The sequence below is a fragment of the Kogia breviceps genome, chromosome 15 (assembly GCF_026419965.1).
Source record: "Kogia breviceps isolate mKogBre1 chromosome 15, mKogBre1 haplotype 1, whole genome shotgun sequence".
Lineage (NCBI taxonomy): Eukaryota > Metazoa > Chordata > Mammalia > Artiodactyla > Physeteridae > Kogia > Kogia breviceps.
In genome coordinates, this window is record NC_081324.1 from 83,828,910 (window position 1) to 83,850,898 (window position 21,989).

The 21,989-nt window shown below is 39.0% G+C and overlaps 1 protein-coding gene and 1 pseudogene across 1 annotated transcript; one reads left to right on the plus strand and one right to left on the minus strand.

The window, feature by feature from the left end:
* The first annotated feature begins 12 nt into the window (after positions 1-12).
* On the plus strand, positions 13-21,989 carry GTF2H3 (general transcription factor IIH subunit 3). Its single transcript, XM_059040709.2, has 13 exons — positions 13-115; positions 3,082-3,161; positions 8,282-8,388; positions 9,025-9,191; positions 11,408-11,470; positions 12,356-12,385; positions 12,534-12,562; positions 15,289-15,363; positions 16,139-16,192; positions 19,612-19,680; positions 20,066-20,201; positions 20,314-20,350; positions 20,438-21,989. The coding sequence occupies exons 1-13, from the start codon at positions 103-105 to the stop codon at positions 20,505-20,507; spliced, it is 930 nt and encodes a 309-aa protein (XP_058896692.1). The 5' UTR covers positions 13-102; the 3' UTR covers positions 20,508-21,989.
* LOC131742980 (U6 spliceosomal RNA) lies at positions 13,059-13,157 on the minus strand (annotated as a pseudogene).

Consider the following 21,989-nt stretch of genomic DNA (forward strand, 5'->3'; position numbering starts at 1 on the left):
GCCCTGTCTTACGTCACTCGGAGGCGCCGGAAGTCGGGGTGCGCCGTATCCCGGAGGCCCGCTTGACTGCAAGTGGCTGTTCGCTGAGGGACACGGGCAGCTATGGTTTCTGACGGTGAGGGCTGCGCCGACGGCACCCGGACCCCGGGGCTGAGCGGATTTTACCCGGCCAGGACCGGCCAAATGGAGTATCAGTATATTCTGGGGGCTGGGTGGAACTTGTTTGGTCTTTAGAGGAGTAGCGCATGTATTCATTCAGTGAATATTTTTGGAGCGCCTCTTGTGTCCCGGGCGTTATTTCATGCCCTGGGAGATACATAGAGAACGTTACAGACTCGTGGAGGTTACAGTCTAGTGAGTGAGACAGACAGTAGGCGAGTAAATAAAAATAATTTCGAAGGGTGACAAGAGCTGTGACGACAATATAAAGTGATGTTGGGGTCGATTGTGATTAGGAGATGTTCAAGAAGGAGCTGCTTTCGTTAGGGGTCCAGGGAAGACCAGTGATATTGAAACTAAGACTTGAGTGACTTTATGAAGACTCTGTGGCAGGTTGAGCCACTGCATTGCAATGGGAAGGAGGAAAGGGGGCACCCGGGGGTAATGGAAAGTGGAGAGACTTTCGTTGATACATTAAGCTACCAGTTATAGAGCCTGATACCTTAAAGAGAGAAAAAAGAGGCTAGGGTGGTGGGAGCAGGGTGAGCTATAAGGATGAGGTCAGAGAGCTAGCCAGGTGCAGGGCCCTTGTGGGGCTTGATCTCTATTTTAAGTGTAATACAAAGCCGTTTTAGGACTTTAAGCAAGGTAGGTTTACTATCTGATTTACTTTTTTTTGGCCACGCAGTGGCTTGCGGGATCTTAGTTCCCCGACCAGGGATCGAACCTGTGCTCCCTGCGGTGGAAGCTTGGAGTCCTAACCACTGGACCTCCAGAGATGTCCCTGATTTATGATTTTAAAAGATTACTTTGGCTGCTGTGTGGGAAATGGACTGCGGAGAGCAAGAGTAGAAATAGGTCCTTTCAGAGGCCATAACAATTGTGCATGCATCCTTCATCTGTTTTAATCAATATCACAGCCCTGTGAGGGATACAGACCTGGTATGGCCCCTGTCTACAAATGCGGAGGTAGAGACACAAAGAAGGAAATCCATAGGAACATTCCATGTGTATGGATACACACCTCTCCTGAAAGGCAACACTTTCTGTTTTTCTCAGGCTTGATAGTAGCAAGGAAGGCCCTGAGAGTTGGGCGGTGGGACCTGATGGAGAATAAGGCCAAAGGCTTTTGGGTAGAGGAGTGAGGGCCTGTGGGAGACACAATTAAGTGCCTCTTCTGTGCCAGGCACTTTCTTCTGTGATTTATGCAACATTACGTTATTAATTCCTCATTCTTTAAGGAGTCCATGGTTTAGAGGGCAGAGTTGAGAAGAGAGACCAGAAACAGAGCTAAGTGTGAAATGAGGTAGTGAGTGCTGTCATTAGAAGAGAAGTGATGCTGCTGCTGCTCCGAAGTAGGCAGTGGGGCTTTGAAAAGCCAGTCATTAAAGTCAAGCAGATCTGTCTTCAAAGCTGGGTGTTAGCTTTCCTCCTTGCTAGCAGGCCATGTGACTTAGAGCAAGTTACCTTCTCTTGCAAAAGAGAAATACCATGTTTCCCCTAATCTAAGACAGTATCGATTATGAAATGTGTTTTTATTTTATTTAATATACCACTAAGAGAAAATAAAATGCGATCAGTCATAAGGGCAAGATACCATCCTCAGTTCATTATCTGTCAAATGTAAAAAAAAAAAAAAAAGAAAGAAAGAAAAGAAAGGAGGGAGTACATCTTGTAAGTGGTGAAAGATAGCAATAAGTCCCTTCCTGAGTTGTCAGCATGGGATGGGATGATCGGATTACATGCGCTGGACCTGATGCAGAGGGGCTGAGATTTCCAGTCTCCTGAGATGGGGGAGCCAGGACCTGTTGGAAGACCTAGGGAGGACTTCTGGGTAAAGAGGTAGCATTGGTTTGGGGCCTTAGAGAGTAAATAGGATTGGGGTATGTAAGCAGACATCAAAGATGGGGTGGGATTATCCTGATACAGGGAACAGGGAACTGGAGGATGGAAAGTATGGGGGCAGGAAAGGCATTGTTGCTTTTTGCTATTAAATGAGCATTCTGGGTTTTTCGTAACAGTGTGTGCTTATGGGTTCATATGTCTGTCACCTCAAAATGTGGGCTCCTTGAGGGCTTGGACTCAGTATCCTCAACACCTAGCCCCAACACCTAGCACTGGTACTTAGTGTAAATGTCTGCTGAATGACTTAATATGTGAAGTTAGCCTCTTTAGTTGTGTCTGTCACCTTGTAGAGAGTAGCCTAATTTTTTTCACAGTAAAATCTTGACATAGCACGTGCTTTCCACTCTGGTTTTCACCTGTTTTTTCTTTTTTTTTTTTGGCCTCACGGTTTATGGGATTTAAGTTCCCTGACTAGGGATCGAACCTGGGCCCTCTGTAGTGAGAGCTGGATCTCCAGGGAATTCTCCTCGTTTTCACCTTTTAAAGATTGGTTCCTAAGTATAATTGGCCTTGCTGCTAGGTGATTTGATGGACCTGGAGCCAAATTGATTCTGTGTCTCCCTTTAAATCTACCCCCCTGCCACCCCATGCCTGAAATTCTACTAGTGATTCTAACTACTGGTTAATCAGTGCCTTCTGTCCTTGACCAGCCATTTAAAATGCACATGTCTTTGGATTCATAAAATAGATATTGATTGATCATCCACCACATGCTAGGCATTGTGCTTGGAGCAGAGGATAAGCAGTGACAAAAGAAACAAAAATCCCCCCTCGCAAAGCTTACATTCTAGTGCATGAAAGGTACAGACGTACAGAAGGCAAGCAAGAGCTTGCTAAGGGCCCCCAGAGCTTTAAATCTTTAAAAGAACTTGGCCTTGTGATAATTTCATGATTGTAGGATGATAAACATGTAAAGCCATGCAGTGGTGCTTGCTCTGGATTTAATTTACAAATTGAGAATGTTAGCTTTGTTTCACTTTTATGAGGCTAATTTTTATTTTTTGTTAATATTTTCAGAAGATGAATTGAATCTTCTGGTTATCATAGTTGATACCAACCCAATTTGGTGGGGAAAGCAAGCATTAAAGGAATCTCAGGTAAGATTGCTTGAGAAGGCTTTTGGATAATTCTGGTTTGACTAAGTATATGTTTATGTTGCTTTTTTATTACGGTATAATTTACTTACCATAAAATTCACCCATTATAATGTACAGTTCCTTGTGTTTTTTAGTAAAAATTGCAGTAAAGTTGTTTAACCATCACCACAGTTCCATTTTAGGACATTTGTATTTCCTGTCACTGCTTCTAACCCCTAGTTGTAGGCAGCCACTGATCTGCCTTCTGTCTCTATATTGACTTTTCTGGACATTGCATATATCGATTCCATATAATATATAGTCTTTTTAAAAAAAACCTTTCTATTTTGAAATATATTGTTTTGAAATAGTTACAGACTCACAGGAAATTATAAAAGTGGTACAGAGAGGTCCTGTGTGCCCTGGCTTCAGCGGTTCCCAGTAGTAACATCTTATATAACTGTAGTACAATAGTGAAACCAGGAAATTGGCATCAGTACCATCTACAGCCTTTATTCAGATCACAGCAGTTTTGCATCCACTTGTGTGTGTATGTTTAGTTCTTGCAGTCTTATCACATGTAAGATTTATGTAACCCCACCCAGAATCAAGATACAGGGCTGTTTCATCACACAGGAGCTCCCTGGCGGAGGCATCCTTCCTGGTTGCTGTAACTTTCTAGTCCCTGGTAGTAATCTACTAATCTGTTCTTCATCTCTAGAATTTTGTTATGTAAATAGATCAGACAGTATGCAACCTTTGAGGCTTGCTCTTTTGCACTCAGCATAATGCCCTTGATCTATTCAAGTTGTTCCATGTACAAAAGTTTGTCCCTTTTATTGCAGAGTAGTAGTCCATGGTGTGACGTACCATAGTTTGTATAGTCATTCACCTATCAAAGGCCATTTGGGTTGTTTCCAATTTTTGGCTATTACATAAAAAGCTGCTCTGAAAATCTATATACAGGTTTTTGTGTGGAGGTAAGCTTTCATTTCTCTGGGATAGATGCCCAGAAGTGCAACTGCTGGGTCATATGTTAATCACGTTTGATTTTATAAGAAACTGCTTTACTGTTTTCCAGAGTGGCTATACCATTTTACGTTCCCACCAGCAAAGTATGAGAGGTCCAGTTCTTTGTACCTTTACCAGCGTTTGCTGTTGTGACTATTTTATGTTAGCTGTTATTATTATTATTATTATTAGCCACACCTTGCGGCATGCAGGATTTTAGTTCTCCCACCAGGAATTGAACCCGGGCCCTCAGCAGTGAAAGCGCAGAGTCCTAACCGCAGGACCGCCAGGGACTTCGCTCGCTAGCGTTTTATAGTTTTCATCAGACAAATTTTGTAGATTTATACCTAAATACATGTTGTTTACAATTGTAAATGAGTAGTATGTTTCAAATTTTGGTTGCCACCTGTTTAGTATTAGTGTATAGAAATATGATTGATTTTTGTGTGTTGCTCCTATATGCTGGGACTTTGCTTAACTGACTTATTAGTCCTGGCAGTGTTTTTGTAGATTCCTTGGGATTTTCTAAATACACAGTCATGTCATCTGCAAGTAGGCACAGTTTTATTTTTTTCCTTTCCAATGCCCATACCTTTTATTTTCTTCTCTTGCTTTATTGTACTCGTAGGACTTAAAGTACTTTGTTCACTAAGAGTGGTGAGAGTGCACACCCTTACCTAGCTCCTGATCTTAGCGGGAAAGCGTTCAGTCTTCACTGTTAAGTATGGTGTAAACTGTAGATTTTTTTTGTAGATGCTCTTCATCAAGTTCAGGAAGTTCTCTTCCTAGTTTTGCTTGGAGATTTTTCATCATGAATGGATGTTAAGTTTTGTCAAATGATCTTTCTGCATCAATTAATGATTTTTCTCTTTAGCCTGTCAATATGGTGGATTACTCTGATTTTCAAATATCGAACCAGCTTTGCATTCCCAGAATAAACCCCACTTGGATTCAGTTTTTATCTATTTTATGATAGATGCTGGTCTTTAGTTTTTTTTTTTCTTTTTTGTACTGGGTTTGGCTGATTTTGGCTTAAGGGTGATACTGGCTTCATAAAATGAATTGGGGAGTGTTCTCTTCTGTTTTCTGGAAGAGATTATTTAGAACTGGTATCAGTTCTTTAAACTTTTGGTATAGTTCTCCAATGAAATTGTCTGGACCTGGAGATTGCTTTTTGGTGAAGTTTTAAACTATGAATTAAATTTCTTTAATAGTAATTAAACTATTTGAATGATCTTTTTCATATTGGGTGAGTTTGGGTAATAGGTAGTCTTTTGATTTTGGCTTTTTTCACTTAGCATAATATTTTTGAGGTTCATGTTGTAGCATGTATTGGTGGTTCCTTTTTATTTCTGAACAGTATTTTATAGTGTGAATATACCTCGTTTATCTGTTCACGGACATTTAGATTGTTTCCCCTTTTTGACTATTAAGAATAATGCTGGTAATTCACAAACTAGTCTTTGTATGAGCATATGTTCACATTTCTCTTGAGTAGATAGAGACCTATGAGTTGAATTACTGGGTCATACAGTAAGTTGAGACTGAACTTTTTAAGATGTTGCCAAACTTTTCAAAAGTTTGTACACCCTGGGACTTCCCTGGTGGTGCAGTGGTTAAGAATCCGCCTGCCAATGCAGGGGACACAGGTTCGAGCCTTGGTCCAGGAAGATCCCACATGCTGCAGAGCAACAGAGACCATGTGCCACAACTGCTGAGCCTGCGAGCCACAACTACTGAAGCCCATGTGCCTAGAACTGGTGCTCTGCAACAAGAGAAGCCAGCACAGTGAGAAGCCTGTGCACTGCAATGAAGAGTAGCCCCCGCTCACTGCAACTAGAGAAAGCCAGCCCGCAGCAATGAAGACCCAACGCAGCCAAAAAATAAAATAAATAAATGAAATAAAATAAAATAAAAAGAAGTGGCCAAAAAAAAAAAAAAAAGTTGGTACATCCTTTTCCATTCCCATCAGAAATGTATGAGAGTCTTCTTCACATCCTTGCTGATACTTGTCTGTCTTTTTGATTATAGTCATTCTAGTGTAGGTGCTAATATCTCATTGTGGTTTTAATTTGCATCTCCCTAATGACTAATGATGTTGAGTCTTTTTTGTTCGTATGCTTATTAGCCATCCATATATTTTCTTTGGTGAAATTTGTATTCAAATATTTGGCCCAATTTTAAAATTTTTAAGTTGGACATTTTCTTAATGGTGTCTTTTTAAAAAATAACCTTATCAAGCTAGAGTTGACATACAATGAGCTGCACATGTTTAAAGTGTTTAATTTGTTATGTTTTAAGTGTTTAATTTGTTATGTTTTCACTTATGTATACATTCATGAAATTATCACCACAATCAAAATAATGAACATATAGATCCATCACCCCAAAGTTTCTTCCTGTTCCTTTGAATTCATGCCACCCACCTCTCTGTCCCCTCCCGAGGCAACCACTCATCTGCTTTCTGTCACTATCGATTAGTTTGCATATTTTAGGTATTTATATATATGGAATCAAACAGTTTTTTGTTTTGGGTTTTTTTTTTTCTTTTTTGGTCTGGTGTTTTCACTCAGCATAATTATTTTGAAATTTGTTGATGTTGCTACATGCATCAAGTAGTTCATTCCTTTTTATTGCTGAGTAGAATTCCATTGTACAGCTAGACCACTATACCACTGCATATTCCCATATTCTCCAGGAAGACTGTCTTATTTTGAACTCTCATCAGTGGTGTATGAGGATTCTGGGTTTGTTTTTGTTTTTGTTTTTTGGTACCAACACAATATGCTCTGTTTCCTGATTTTATCTTTTGCCAGTATGATGTACCAAAATGATCTCAATTTGCTTTTCGTACATTTAGTGGTCCTTTGTATTTCTCCTCTGGGGCATTGCCCATTTTTCTCTTTGCGTATTCCTTTCTTTTTTAATGGTTTGTGGCACTCTTTATATTAAAGGGGTTAACTCATCTGTCATACGTTGCAATTATTTTTTTCCAGTTTGTAATTTGTCTCTCACTTTTGTTTAGTCTTTTTTTTGCCATACAGAAATTTTAATAGGTTTGTTTTACATTTTCAAAAATAGGATGAGTGAAATTTATCAGTTTTATTTTCTGCTTGAAGTATTTCTTTAAGAGAAACATGCTTTATTGCATGATTATAAAAATATCCACCTGTGTTTTTTTAGTAATATTAGTACTTGTCGGAATGTAAACTCCATGAAAGAAGGGGTCTTCGCCTGGCACATAATAGGTGCTCAGGATACTTAATGAATTCAAAAGTTTTACAATTACCAATTTAATCAGTATATATTAGTTGTCTATTCCATGTGTAGCAATAGTTTGCTAGTAATTTTATCATAGAAGTTGTGATATGTTCGCTATTCCCTGAATGTTATGCAGAAAACATTTGTGGAATATTGTACTGATGTAGAATTGGTTTCCTAAGTAAAATTAGAAAACTAGTTTTTTTTTCAGGTTTATCCATATTTTTGCTATGAATATATTTATTTATGAATAAATAGGTTGTATCAATTAACAGTATAACAGCTGGAAAAATAACAGTGAAAATGAATGTCTTTGTATATGATTTCTTGTCTCAGTTGGAATTTTTGTCTTTCTTGGGTTTATATTTCAAATTGGACTGTTTTTGTTATCATGGAGGATGCAAATGCAGCTGGTAGACAGTTATGTAAGGGAGGAGAAAAAGTAAGGGCAATTCTCTATAACCAGTATTCGTAAAGATTGATGCTACTGACTAAATTATATTTAGGTGAACTCTAGCACAAATCAGTCATCATGTTTATAAAAAGGGACCGTATCGCCTTACTTCCCCAGTTCCATCCCATCCCTCAACAGCAATTCTTCCTTCATTTTGCTCTGCTCCGTGGGATCTGACCTGCCATGTGTTGTTTTTCTAAGCAAGTCAGAAATGGGCAAGTCTGTGCTGTTCAGAATTGGAAAACTGTAGGTTTCAAATGCTTTTGCTTATGACTTTGGAGGGGGGGAGCTCCAGAGCAAATTTTTAGAAGTGAATAATTGTCTAAAATTTAAATGAAGTCTTAATCATTTCAAGAACTGACATAGCTATTTGGATAGCTAATTTACCTTTCTTTTGTCTTCTGTTTTTCAACAGTTTACTTTATCGAAATGCATAGATGCGGTGATGGTGCTAGGAAATTCTCATTTATTCATGAATCGTTCCAACAAACTTGCTGTGATAGCAAGTCACGTTCAAGAAAGGTATGACCATTATGCTTACTCTTCCTGTTCAGTGCTTAGGGACCCTTGGACCAGATATTACTGGGGTAGATAAATATACCTCAAATAAGAAACTAGTAGTAGGTAAGAATTTGGTATGAAGCATTTCAAGAGATTGTAAAGCATTTCAAGAGACTGTAACCCAGTACCTTCTTTTTTTTTTTTTTTTTTCTTTGGTACGCGGGCCTCTCACTGTTGTGGCCTCTCCCGTTGCGGAGCACAGGCTCCGGACGCGCAGGCTCAGCGGCCACGGCTCACGGGCCCAGCCGCTCCGCGGCACGTGGGATCTTCCCGGACCAGGGCACGAACCCGTGTCTCCTGCATCGGCAGGCGGATTCTCAACCACTGCGCCACCAGGAAAGCCCCCCAGTACCTTCTTTATTCTTCTCATTTTTTAAGAAAACAGTGGAATCATCAAAACATTCTGTGGTGGTAGACTCATGTTTGCCCATTTGCCTATTTTCTACATTCTTTAAAGCTGAAATTTATTATGGAATCTTGAGAGTCTGGAATTGGTGTGGTTTTTGTTATCCGTGCTGGATTCATTTTGATGTTTAGTGAGGGCTTCAAGTCCTGGTGTAACTAGGTTCTTTTTGTTTTTTTGTTTTTCTGTTTCAGTCGATTCTTATATCCTGGAAAGAATGGTAGACTCGGAGACTTCTTTGGAGACCCTGGCAACCCTTCTTCTGAATTTACTCCCTCAGGAAGTAAAGATGGAAAATACGAGTTGTTAACAGCAGCAAATGAAGTTATTGTTGAAGAGATCAAAGATCTAATGACCAAGAGTAACTGCTTTCAGCTTTTTTTTTTCTTCCATTACTGATGTTTGCAAGTGGAGTTCAATATGGAGGTCCTTGAGGCTTTGAGTCCAAAACTTTGAGGATCTCGATACTATTTACTTCCTTCTCTCTTTTCTTTTAAAAAATCTTTTCCGTCAAAGCCGGAGCGTTAGTTGCCTGACCTCTGCAGCATTGAACTGTTCACCATCCGCCGCTTCTTAAAATACTCTGGTTTCTGAGGATAGCCTGTTGACCTATTTTTCCTCTTTTTGGGACCATTCTTTCTTCCATTTCTGACTTTTTCTTCTTCTTGTTTCTTAAAAATATATACTTTTTTTATTCTGCGGGTTATTTTCTTATTTTCTCACTCTTGTGTGGTCTCATCCACTCTTGTCATTAATTCTCATTTATGTATGAACACTTCCCAGTCTTTGTCTCTAATCTAGCCTTTCTTTCAAGCTGCACATGTCTCCACTTAAATGTCCCACAGTCTCATTAACATGGCCCAGACCAGTTTCATTATCTTTTCTCTCAGACCACCATTTCCATTTCCTATTTCTTTCACCCCCCCAGCCACCGACTTTTCCAAAATTTTCTTTTTTGCCTCCTTCCTCCTCATGCAACATCTGATCAGCTATGAGATCCTATTAATCTATCCTCAGCAGTGTCTCCAAAATCGGACCCCTTATTCCCTGCCATCTAGCTGAGCCTTGGCAGTGCTGGCATTTGGGGCTGGGTAATTGTGTATTGTGGGGCTTTCCTGTGCTTTGAAGGATGCTTAGCAGCATCCCTGGCCTCAGCCAACTAACTGGATGCCGTAATATCCCCCGGTTGTGAGAACCAAATGTCCCCCGTGGGGCACAGTGGCCCAGGTGGAGAGCCTTTGCTCTAGATCGTTATCAACTTCTTAACGGACTCCTGTGTCTCTCTGTTCCAGTGTTTCCACTCAGCCTCTAGAGGTATCATCCTAAATATCAGAGCTGCTGTTCCCGCCCTTAAAGACCTTTTGCTGATTCCCTGTTGCCTGTAGGCAGTGGTTTCAATCTGTCTCCTGTGTCCAAATCACCTGTAGGGAAAAGGCAATTCTAGAGACAGAAAGTGGATTAATGATTTCTCCTGGGGCTGGGGAGGAGCAGAGAAGTGATGGGAATGGGCCCAAGTGATCTTTTGGGGTGATGGAAATGTTGTACAATTGGATTGTGGGGAGGATTTACATCCCTATAAATTTACTAAAAATCATTGACTGGTGTGCTCAAAATTTTAGATAATTTTGTGATCTGTAAGTTATACCCCAATAAAACTGTTAAAAATCACCTGGAGGGCTTGTTAAAACGAAATACTGGACCCTACTCCATAGTTTCTGATTCAGCGGGTTTAGGGAGGGCCCAAGAATTTGTGTTTCTATTGAGTTCCCTGGTGATATTCCTGCAGCTGGTTCTCGAATCATGTTTTGAGCAACCGCTGGCCCCCAGGGCAAAGTCCCAACTTCTCAGTATAGTGTTCCAGACCTTTCCTGGTCTGACCTCCCCATGGGGTATCAGTGCTCCTGGCACAGCTGCAGGCCCTGTTCGCACAGCGTGTCAATCTGGGCTCCCCACCTTCTTGCTCTGAAGGTGTAGAATTTTGATTTTTATGAGAGTGACTGTTTTTCACTCAAGTCTCCGAATAAGTTGTAAACCTGGTCCCTGCCTCCCGCAGCCGGGGCACTTTCTCCAGTGCTCTGGGAGGCCGTGGGAGGGGCTCGGGGCCTGGCCAGGGGCCACTGGCCAGGCTGCCTGCAGTTGCACAGGGCCTCTGCCACCACTTAGGTCGTTGAGCAACCACAACCTTTCCCAGTAACACCAGGATCTTTTTTATTATCTGTTTTTTATAACGTAAAATTTACCATTTTAACCATTTTTAAGTGTACAGGTCAGTGGCGTTAAGTACATTCACGCTGTTGTGGAAAATCACCACTGTCCACTTCCAGAACTGTTTCATCATCGAAAACTGTAACTTTATACCCATTAAACAACAACCCCCCATTCCTGCCCCTTCAGCCCACAACCACCGGGGTATTTTAAATTGAGAAAATGTTTAAAAATTGCTTATCTATGTTTTTAAACCCAGTTTGAAAATGTCATCTGATTTCATTCATGAAGAAGAATGCTTTAGTTTGAAAATGATTTTAGGTCAAGAAAGTACCCCCAAATTCCCTTTTTAATGTTTTTTGTTATCTACAGGTGACATAGAGGGTCAACATACAGAAACTCTGCTGGCAGGATCCCTGGCCAAAGCTCTGTGCTGTATCCTTGGTGTTTGAATCACTCAGAAGGTGTTTTTTGTAATAAAGAGATCTGAACTTGTGATAGTTCTCGGAACCTTGGGTGCCCATGTTAATGGGAGGCATGAGTATTCTAAAGGGTAGATAATAAACAAATAGTTTATCTTGGCTTTGACATGTTTTTAGGACAAGCTGTAAGACTGAGAAAACTCTAGTTCCTCCAGTATGTCTTGCTCGTAATACATTATTCTGCAGGATGCTTCTTTGCTTCTTATTAGACAAATTAAAAAGGAATTTTTTTTGTCTCTCTTGTGTTGGAAGCAGGGTGTGATTTTAAAAGCCATTTACTAACCCTGGGGCTTATTAAATGAGTAGCTGCTTCTTTACAGGAGAATGTGTTATTTTGCACACCTTTATAAGCATTTTGATTATGTTTGTGTGATATTTTCTCAGTCTTAAGTAATTTAGTTTGTTAGTTTTGTACAATATTGAGTCTGTCCAGACCTTGATTGGGGGTGTCTGATCATCTGGGTATGCTTTTCAAATTCATTATCTCATTTGATGGTGTATTTATTTACTTGTGTTCCTGGTATTCAAATCCAGGACATGGTGGATAATCATAGAAGAAGCAGGTGGATAATCAAAGAACAATCACACCTACTAATTTTAACTTTCTGGGACAAAGATCATATTTTGGTTAGGTTACAAAGCCCACTTGATTACAGAGTTAGTAATTGGAAGCTCCCAATCACTCTTGTTTTATGTGTTTATTGTGGGCCTTGGAGCTTTTCCTTTTTTCAGCTGGGTGGATGCTGGATTTATTTAACTAAAATTGAGGTTATTTTTCTATTTACTATTAGTATTTATGAAATAATATTTTTAAATTCCTTAATGCTAAGAAAATAAGACATTCATAGAATGAACAAGGATGTTAAAGGTAGGCGCCTACATTCTTCTATGAGACTGTAATCTTTATTTTACTACTATAACTTTGAGGTACTGTTTAAAAATTGGTGAGAAAACCTTATATGTAATATGTTTAATAAGATTCAGTTAAATTGTAAACTGTTTTTATCTCTTTATAGATAATCAGGAAATGAAATCAAGGATATTGGTAAGATTAAAAAGATATCAAAATGATGTTTTTATACCAGCTAAAGCCAATTAGAAAACATAATGGGAAATAAGACCCATTTATAATAGAAACAATAAATATTAAGTACCCAGAATTAATTAACAAGCAATACGTAAAATTGATTATGGTGAAAAACTAAAATTCTGAGAGACGTGAAAGAATTGAATAAATGGAGAGCCATATTTTTTTTCTTTTTAAAATTCGTACTTTATTATTTATTTATTATTATTGTTTTTAACATCTCTATTGCAGTATAATTGCTTTACAATGGTGTATTAGTTTCTGCTGTATAACAAAGTGAATCAGCTATACATATACATATATCCCCATATCCCCTCCCTCCCACCCTCCCTATCCCACCCCTCTAGGTGGTCATAAAGCACCAAGCTTATCTCCCTGTGCTATGCAGCTGCTTCCCACTAGCTATCTATTTTACATTTCGTGGTGTATATATGTCCATGCCACTGTCTCACTTAAAAATATGGAACGCTTCACAAATTTGCGTGTCATCCTTATGCAGGGGCCATGCTAATCTTCTCTGTATCGTTCCAATAAAATCTGTACTTTTTAAAAATTGAAGTATAGTTGATATACAATATATGTTACAGGTGTATGATACAGTGATCCACAATTTTTAAAGGTTATACTCCATTTATACTTATTATAAAATATTGGCTATATGCCCCATGTTGTACAGTGTATCCTTGTAGCTTATTTTATATATAATAATTTGTACCTCTTAATCCTTTACCCCTATATTGTCCCTCCTCTCTTCCCTCTCCCCACTGGTAACTACTAGTTTTTGGAGATCCATATTTTATTCTTCAATGTCAATTTTTCCAATATTAAACTGTAAGTTCGATGCAATCTCAGAATGTTAATCAGATTTTTTTTTTCCTGGCAGAGTGGGGGGATTTAAGAAAGTCAGCAGTTTATCTGAAAGAGTAAATCAGTGAGAGTAGCTAGGAGCTTTCTGAAAGAAAATAGTAGTCAGGAACTTGCTCCAGTTGACTTAAAGAAGGACACACAACATAAGAGTTGTGAGTTGTAAGTTTTATCCAGAGTCTTACTGAGGATTATAGCCCAGAAGACAGGCAGTCAGCTGTGAGGAAACCGCCCCAAAGAGGTAGGTGAGAAGCCAGTTTATATGTGATTTTTTTGGCTAGGAAATTCATGCAGTCAAACATATATCTTGGTAAAAGATTACTACTAATCATGAAGAACAGATATCGCAAGTTAGTGATTTTAGTGCTTTTCTATTTCTTTTTTCAGTTCTTGCCTGTGAAGAGGCAAGAATCTGGGGTCATTGAAATTCTTCCTCAGATATGCATCTAAGTATCTAAAGGCTTATTTATCCAAAGCACAGAGTCTCTCATCCTGTTTTTCATCCTGAACTCCTCTCAGGGTGCTCTGTCGGTGGGCAGCTGCAGTGAGTTCCCCGTTAACCCTTGTAGAACTGTGTAGTGAGCAGTTCTCTTTGTTTTTCTTTGTGCACACTCCTTTAGGCATTAAAACACATTATAAAGCTATAGTAACTGTGGTTCTGGTATAGTAGTAGGCAAACAGATAATGGAAAAGACTAGAGTCCAGAAACCAGTACACAGTGGGGTTTGACATATGATAAATGAAGCAGTTCAAATTAGTGGGAGGGAAATGGATTATTCAATAAAAGGTACTGGGCCAGTTGATTGGCCATTTGTGGGAAAGCAAAGCTAGATCTCACTGCTTATACCTAAACACATTCTACTAAAGATCAAACATTTCAATGTAAAAATTCAAGTCATAAAAGCTCTAAAAGAAAATATCTGTTTATAGTCTCGTGTGGATGACTATCTTGCTAAGCACTATATGAAACTTTAAAAGGAAGCATAAGACCTCAAAAAAATAAAACCCCCAAAACAAGAATGGGAAAAAAAATATTAGGAAAAAGTACTTTCAGTATAGCTACCTGACAGGATTAATGTAATATTTCTAAAATAAAAAAGAGCTCTTGTAAATTAATTTTTAAGAAACAAGTGGGAAACAGCAATCTGCAGAGGAGGAAATGAAGATGACCAGTTAGCATTTGGAAAGATGGTCAGCCCTACTAGTGGTTATTCCCTTGCATCGCCCATGGGAGGATAAACTGGTACAGCTTTTCTGGAGGGCAGTTCGGTCATATGTATCAAAATTAAATGTGCAGACACTTTAGTAATCTCACTGATTATTTTAGGAGCTAATCGGAGAGTTGTGCAAAGGGTAGATGAGAGTGTTCATTAGAGCATTGTCTAAAACCGAGGTTTGGAAACTGCTTAAATATCTTCTGTAGATAATTGGTTAAACGGTGGAAATCTATGAACTCAGCATGAAGGATGGTTACATCCAAATTTATTGATGTAAGGTTTTCCCCCCAGATATTGTGGACTGAAAAAGCAGGTTGCAGAACACTAGATAGAGTATCATCCTGGTGGGGGTGTGTGTGAGTGAGTATATATACATGCCACATAAGTGCTCTTCAGAAACTATTAACAAGGGTTATTTCTTGAGGGATAGGATTTGGGGGAGATTTTTGCAGTCATCTTTACAGTTCTAGGTATCATTTAATAATAACTTCAAAGACAAATTAGAAAGATGATACTGGTTGTAATTTGTAGTATATTGTGATGACATTTCAGTGAGAATACTAGGATGTGGCTGAAAGGTACTAACATGGATGTGATTTTTAGGTTATTAAGGCTGCAGAAGACAGCACGTTACAGTATATGAACTTCATGAATGTCATCTTTGCAGCACAGAAGCAGGTGAATTGAGAGCCTTCTTTTTAAAGAATATTGGTTTCATAATGGAGTTAATTTTATTGTTTGAATGACCTACTGAGAGAGGTATTCTGACTAGGTACTTATTAAGGGATTGGGAATCTGGAATCCATATTTTGTACAATACTAGTCATTTCTCTATTTTGGGTCCTGGGCCCTTGAGAATCTGATGGGTCCCCAGAAAAATATGCATTCAAACAGTTTTGCAGATAGTTCTGTGGTATTCCTGTAACCTATTTAGCCCATCCTTGGACCCCAGGCTAAGAATTCTAGGTTTTATAGTTTGCTGCATACCTTGCTTCAATTTCTCTGTCTCTTTGCTTCAGGGAGGTCTTATAAAGATTTGATGTTTTTACTTTGCAAATAACTGAAGTGTTCAGATGAGTTATCACTAATACGTTTTCTTCTTTGATATGTTAAAAAAAAAACTTCCTTAAAACTTCAGTTTTAACCTAAAATGCTGCTATAGCCGTGTAAAATATTCTCCATCTTGGAGTGGTAGCATGATATAGTGAAAAGACCATGGACTTTGGGGACAGGCAGCCTGGCGGTGACAGCACTGCTTCCCCTTGGTTCTTTGACCACCGCCCGGCCAAGGCCTGGGTGCTTCAGCTGTAAAATGGAAATCAAATATCTACCTTGCAGAGTTATTATGCATATTAAATGAGCCATTTTAAGAATAGAGTCTGGCATATAGTAGGTTCTCACTGTAAGGTAGTCATTATTATTCCTATAATATTTTTTGAAATGTTCATTTCAGAATATTTTGATTGATGCCTGTGTGTTAGACTCCGATTCAGGACTCCTCCAACAGGTATATTTTATTTTATTTTTATTTTTATTTATTTTTAAAAATAAATTTATTTATTTATTTATTTTGGCTGCATTGGGTCTTTGTTGTTGTGCGCGGGCTTTCTCTAGTTGCAGTGAGTGGGGGCTATTCTTCGTTGCAGTGTGCAGGCTTCTCATTGCGGTGGCTTCTCGTGGAGCACGGGCTCTAGGTGCGTGGGCTTCAGTAGTTGTGGCTCGCGGGCTCTAGCGCACAGGCTCAGTAGTTGTGGCTCATGGGCTTAGTTGCTCCGCGGCATGTGGGATCTTCGCGGACTGGGGCTGGAACCTGTGTCCCCTGCATTGGCAGGCGGATTCTTAACCACTGCGCCACCAGGGAAGCCCAACAGGTATATTTCAAATGAATGCTTGGTGTTGGTGGTTATGAAAGCATGGTGTGTTCTCTTACTTGCTGTTAAATGCTTTACATCCACCAGTCTTCACACCTTTTAATTTTTTAATATTTTATTTATTTATTTATTTACTTATTTAGGCTGTGCCGAGTCTTAGTTGCGGCGTGCGGGATCTAGTTCCCCGACCAGGGATTGAACCTGGGCCCCCTGCATTGGGAGCTCTGAGCCTTACCCACTGGACCACCAGGGAAGTCCCCACACGTTTTTAGGGATTAGCCTGTATGATGCTTTAGATTAGAGCACCAACATCTCTCTGGTTTCTTTGATATTTTTATTTACATTTTACACAATAATTTGATTGAATTTGTAAAAGTAATTCACACATTAAAATGAATTCAAGCAACACAGAAAAGTATTTATTAAAAGTTAAAAAAAAATCCTTTCAAAGCCTGTCATCCGAAAGTTACTGTTGTTAGTATTAGGTGAACAGCATGACAGATCTATACATACAGATGGAAGAGTAGATCACTAAGCAAAGAATTTTATAAAAATAGGATCATATTCCAGATCTGCACTATTCTTTAAGGTAGCCATATGGCTGTTGAGCTCTTGAAATGAGTCTGATCTGAATTGAGATGTGCATAAGTATACACACTGAATTTCAAAGACTTAGTATTAAAAAAAATGTAAAATATCTCATTAATGATTTTTATACTGATTACATGTTAAAATGATAACACTTTGGATATATTGAGTTAAATAAAAATGCTCTTAAAATTTTATCTTTTTTTAAAAAAAAATTTATTTTTGGCTGTGTTGGGTTTTCCTTGCTGTGCACGGTCTTTCTCTAGTTGCAGCGAGCGGGGGCTACTCTTTGTTGCAGTGCGTGGGCTTCTCATTGCGGTAGCTTCTCTTGTTGCGGGGCTTGGGCTCTAGGTGCACGGGCTTCAGTAGTTGTGGCACACGGGCTCAGTAGTTGTGGCTCGTGGGCTCGGGCGCAGGCTCAGTAGTTGTGGCGCACGGGCTTAGTTGCTCTGTGGCATGTGGGATCTTCCCGGACCAGGGCTTGAACCCATGTTGCCTGCATTGGCAGGCAGATTCTTAACCACTGTGCCAGCAGGGAAGTCCCTTATCTCTGTATTTTTCCTTTTTTATGTGGCTAGAAAATAAAAAATTACATATGTTGCTCGCATTATATTTCTGTTGGACAGCACTGTTAAATGTTACTTTTATTTTATTTTTTATTTTTATTGGAGTACAGTTGCTTTACAATGTTGTGTTAGTTTCTACTATACAGCAAAGTGAATCAGCTATACATATATCCCCTCTTGTTTGGATTTCCTTCCCATTTAGGTTACCACAGAGCATTGAGTAGAGTTCCCTGTGCTATACTGCAGGTTCTCACTAGTTATCTAGTTTATACATAGTATCAATAGTGTATATATGTCAGTCCCAATCTCCCAATTCATTCCACTCCCCAGATGTTCCTCTTTTTTTTTTTAACATTTATTTTATTTATTTTTGGCTGCGTTGGGTCTTCATTGCTGCACGCGAGCTTTCTCTAGCTGCGGTGAGTGGGGGCTACTTTTCGCTGCCGTGCACGGGCTTCTCACTTGGTGGCTTCTCTTGTTGCGGAGCACGGGCTCTAGGCACGCGGTCTTCAGTAGTTGTGGCATGTGGGCTCAGTAGTTGTGGCTCGTGGGCTCTAGAGTGCAGGCTCAGTGGCTGTGGCACACAGGCTTAGTTGCTCCGCAGCATGTGGGATCTACCCGGACCAGGACTTGAACCCGTGTCCCCTGCAATGGCAGGCAGATTCTTAACCACTGCGCCACCAGATGTTATTTTTAACCAAAATATGAAACTGAATTTTACTTTAACTAAAAAGGGAAAAGAAAAAAAAGGAAATAAGACTGAAGAAATTACTAAACTTTTGATAAATGTTTTTTGACCACAAGAAATATTATTTCCTAAAAGATCAGTTAAAAGCACAAAATTGTAGAAAACTTTGAGTTTAGGTTACTGCTGGCGATGCGTGGGGAAGGGGAGATACAACCAGAAACTACACCAGCTTCAAAGGTTCTAGAATTATCCTATTTCTTAAGCTTGATGGTAAGTGCATGGTGTTTGTTGGGAATGTGAAAAGGTACAGCCACTTTGGAATACAGTCTGAAACTTCCTCAGAAAGTTAAATGTAGAATTACCAGTTGAGTCCACAATTCCATTCTTAGATATATATTTAAGAAAAATGAAAACGTGTCCATACAAGATATTGTATGTGAATATTCATAATAACCCAGAAGTGGAAACAACTCAAATGCCCATCAGTGGATGAACGGATAAATAAATTGTGGTCTGTCCATGCAATGGAATATTATTTGGTCATAAAAGGGAATGAAGTACTGATACATGCTACAATATGAATGTACCTTGAAAACATTATCCTAAGTGCAAGAAGTAAAAGGACACATATTGTCTGATTCCATATATATGAAGTGTCCAGAATAGGTAAATCTGTAGAGACAGAAAGCAGATTAGTGGTTGCCAGGGGAAAGGAGGGATGGAGAGTGACTGTTAACGGGGATGGGATCTCTTTTTAGGGTGATGAAAATGCTCTGCAACTAGATAGCGGTGATAGTTGCACAACTCTGAATATTCTAAAAACCAGTAAATTGTACACTTTAAAAGGGTGCGTTCAATAGCATGTGAATTACATCTCAAACTGTTACTAAAAAATACAATGAGAATGAATAAACATGGCAAGAATAGAAATTTATCAGTAGCAAACAAACAGGAAAAAGGGCTTGTACTCTTATACTACAGCCTTCAGAGGGTGATAGGGTGTGGGCCAAGGGGAAAATGCAAGATATTTGAACATCTGGAGAGGTAGCTGCAAGTTTCTGGTCCTTCTGCACTCTGGGAAGAGATTCCCTTTTAATTCGCTGTGTCCTATCTTCCTCTCCTTTTGGAGACCTGAAGAGGTGCTGGTGAGAATGACCTCCCGCTGGAAAAGCTAAGCGAGTGCTACTTTGGCTGAGAGCCCTTTGTCTTGCAGGCCTGTGACATCACAGGGGGACTGTACTTGAAGGTGCCTCAGATGCCCTCCCTTCTGCAGTATTTACTGGTAAGGAAATGTCAACAGTGAACCTAATGGCTTGAGTCCAGTGAGACCCCTGTTTCCTGGGGAATGAATGGGAGTGAGATGGCTGATGCCTAGTACCTGGAAGAAAGGAGCAGAGGGGTGACCTAGGGAATTCGAACTTAAGGGAGTCTTTGGAGCCTGTAAGCTGTATGCAGAATGTTGTATGACTGTTGACAGCACAGTGCTTGTGTGTGGTGGTGCTCAAGGATTGTGGAATGGATAGAAACACATTTCTAATAGACTTCCCAGGAAAAACTAACTTAGTATCCTCAGTGTTTACTGGCTAATATCTGATATCTGTGTCCTGGCTTCAGGTTGTTTCCCCCCATGTTTTAAGTAAAATTTCCTTGCTTTTTTTTTTTAACAGTGGGTTTTTCTTCCTGATCAAGATCAGAGGTCTCAGTTAACCCTCCCACCCCCGGTTCATGTCGACTACCGGGCTGCTTGCTTCTGCCATCGAAACCTCATTGAAATCGGCTACGTGTGTTCTGTGTGCTTGTCAAGTAAGTTCACGTAGCGCCGAGTTTTTCTATGTGTGGAGGAGTGTGCAGAAAACATCTCCAACTGTGTGGCTGTTAGACCATCCTGTTCATTGTTCATTTTTTCAATTTGCAGTATTCTGCAACTTCAGCCCTATCTGCACTACATGCGAGTAAGTATCTTTGAGGCTGTGTGGCTGGCTTGCCCTTTATAGAGATTTAGAGCATTAAAAAGTATTTCCTTCTCTGCATTATTTCAGGACAGCCTTTAAGATTTCTCTCCCTCCGGTACTGAAGGCCAAGAAAAAGAAACTGAAAATGTCTGCATGACAGTAAAAATTGTTTCCCCATCACTTAGAGCTATTAATAGAAATTATATGGCAGAACCTTTGTTAGGAAGGCTCTGAAAAAAATAGAGATATGTGTAAGATAAATTTTAATGAACTTTCTTACAGGAAATATACTAAAACATCATCCTCATCCTATGCTTCTTGGGGGCTGATTTATTTGAGGGAGTCATTCTATGCAATATACCCTAAATTTTTTTCTGACTGGTTTTTGTCCAGAAATGGAGGAAGAAAGCACAAATTTGTGATTTTTTTTTTAAATGAGGTGATCATTTGTCAAAGCCAGTCTGTCCTGACTAATTATAAGCGTCAGAACCTACCAAGTCTAGGTTCTTACTGTGAAATGTATGACGTGAAATTTGACCACAGTTTTGGAAAAAGTGACTATTTATGGAGTAATGGCATTAAGATAGAACATGTTACTTGAGTCAACACTTCAACAGTAGTCACACAAATAAAATGCTTGTTTTCTAGATTGAGATTTAGCTCCAGATATTAGCAGATAGTAGTCTTTTGTCTGACATTAGTACATGTTTGGTCAGAGTTATCCAAATGATAGTTTGTCACTGAGTATCTCTAAAATCTGATTTCAGATGAGTAAGGAGAGTGAGTGCAGTAGTCTGGTGGGAACTTCTTCTTTAAGAACAGTTGTGTGAAGAGCTTATTCGTGAAAGCCAGGGTCTGGATTCTGAGGGGGAATTTCTTGGGGAGAATGGATTCTGTACAGAGAAGTGCTGCCCCACATAGAATTCATCCCTTTGTTAATGAGGAGGGGGAAAGCATTAATACTGGAGAACTGTTCTCTAGAAGCTTTGGACTTAATACTGAAAAATTGTGTAAGTTCAAAAGAAAAATTATTTGCAACAATAAAAAACTTATTTTTCTATGTAACCTTGAAGTTATTAAAAGTCCTTTTAAATTCCAGCAGAGTGTAGGAAGCGTTCTTAGGAAGGGTGGCCAATTTAATTTTTTTTTTTAAAGTAAATTGACACAGACCTATTTGTGTATACAACCTTGTATATAAATAAGATTTTAATTTTCTCTTGATACCATCTCAGAAACTGAGTCTCATTTGAGCAATTTGGTGTTTGGTTGGATTATTTCAAGTAGATTTTATATTCTGCATTTACAATTTTGTTAACAAATACACAAAGATTTTGGTGATCACTTTGCAAGTATTTGCTAATCTTTAAGAATCTGTTTATCTTTTAAAAATAATATTTAATATTTCACAGCCTAACTATGTGTAATGGAGATCTCTATTTTAAGTCTAGGAAACAAAGAAGCATATAGCTAAAGATGAATAATTTCAAACAAGCTGATAAGGTTTTTGTTATTACTTTTTCATTTGACATGTTTTATGAACTGGCCTAATTCTGTTTAAATTTTATTTTTAACAGTTGTGTTTGTGGTTTATTTTGTATAAATGTTTATAATAAAATAATTTAAATTTTCATATTTGCTT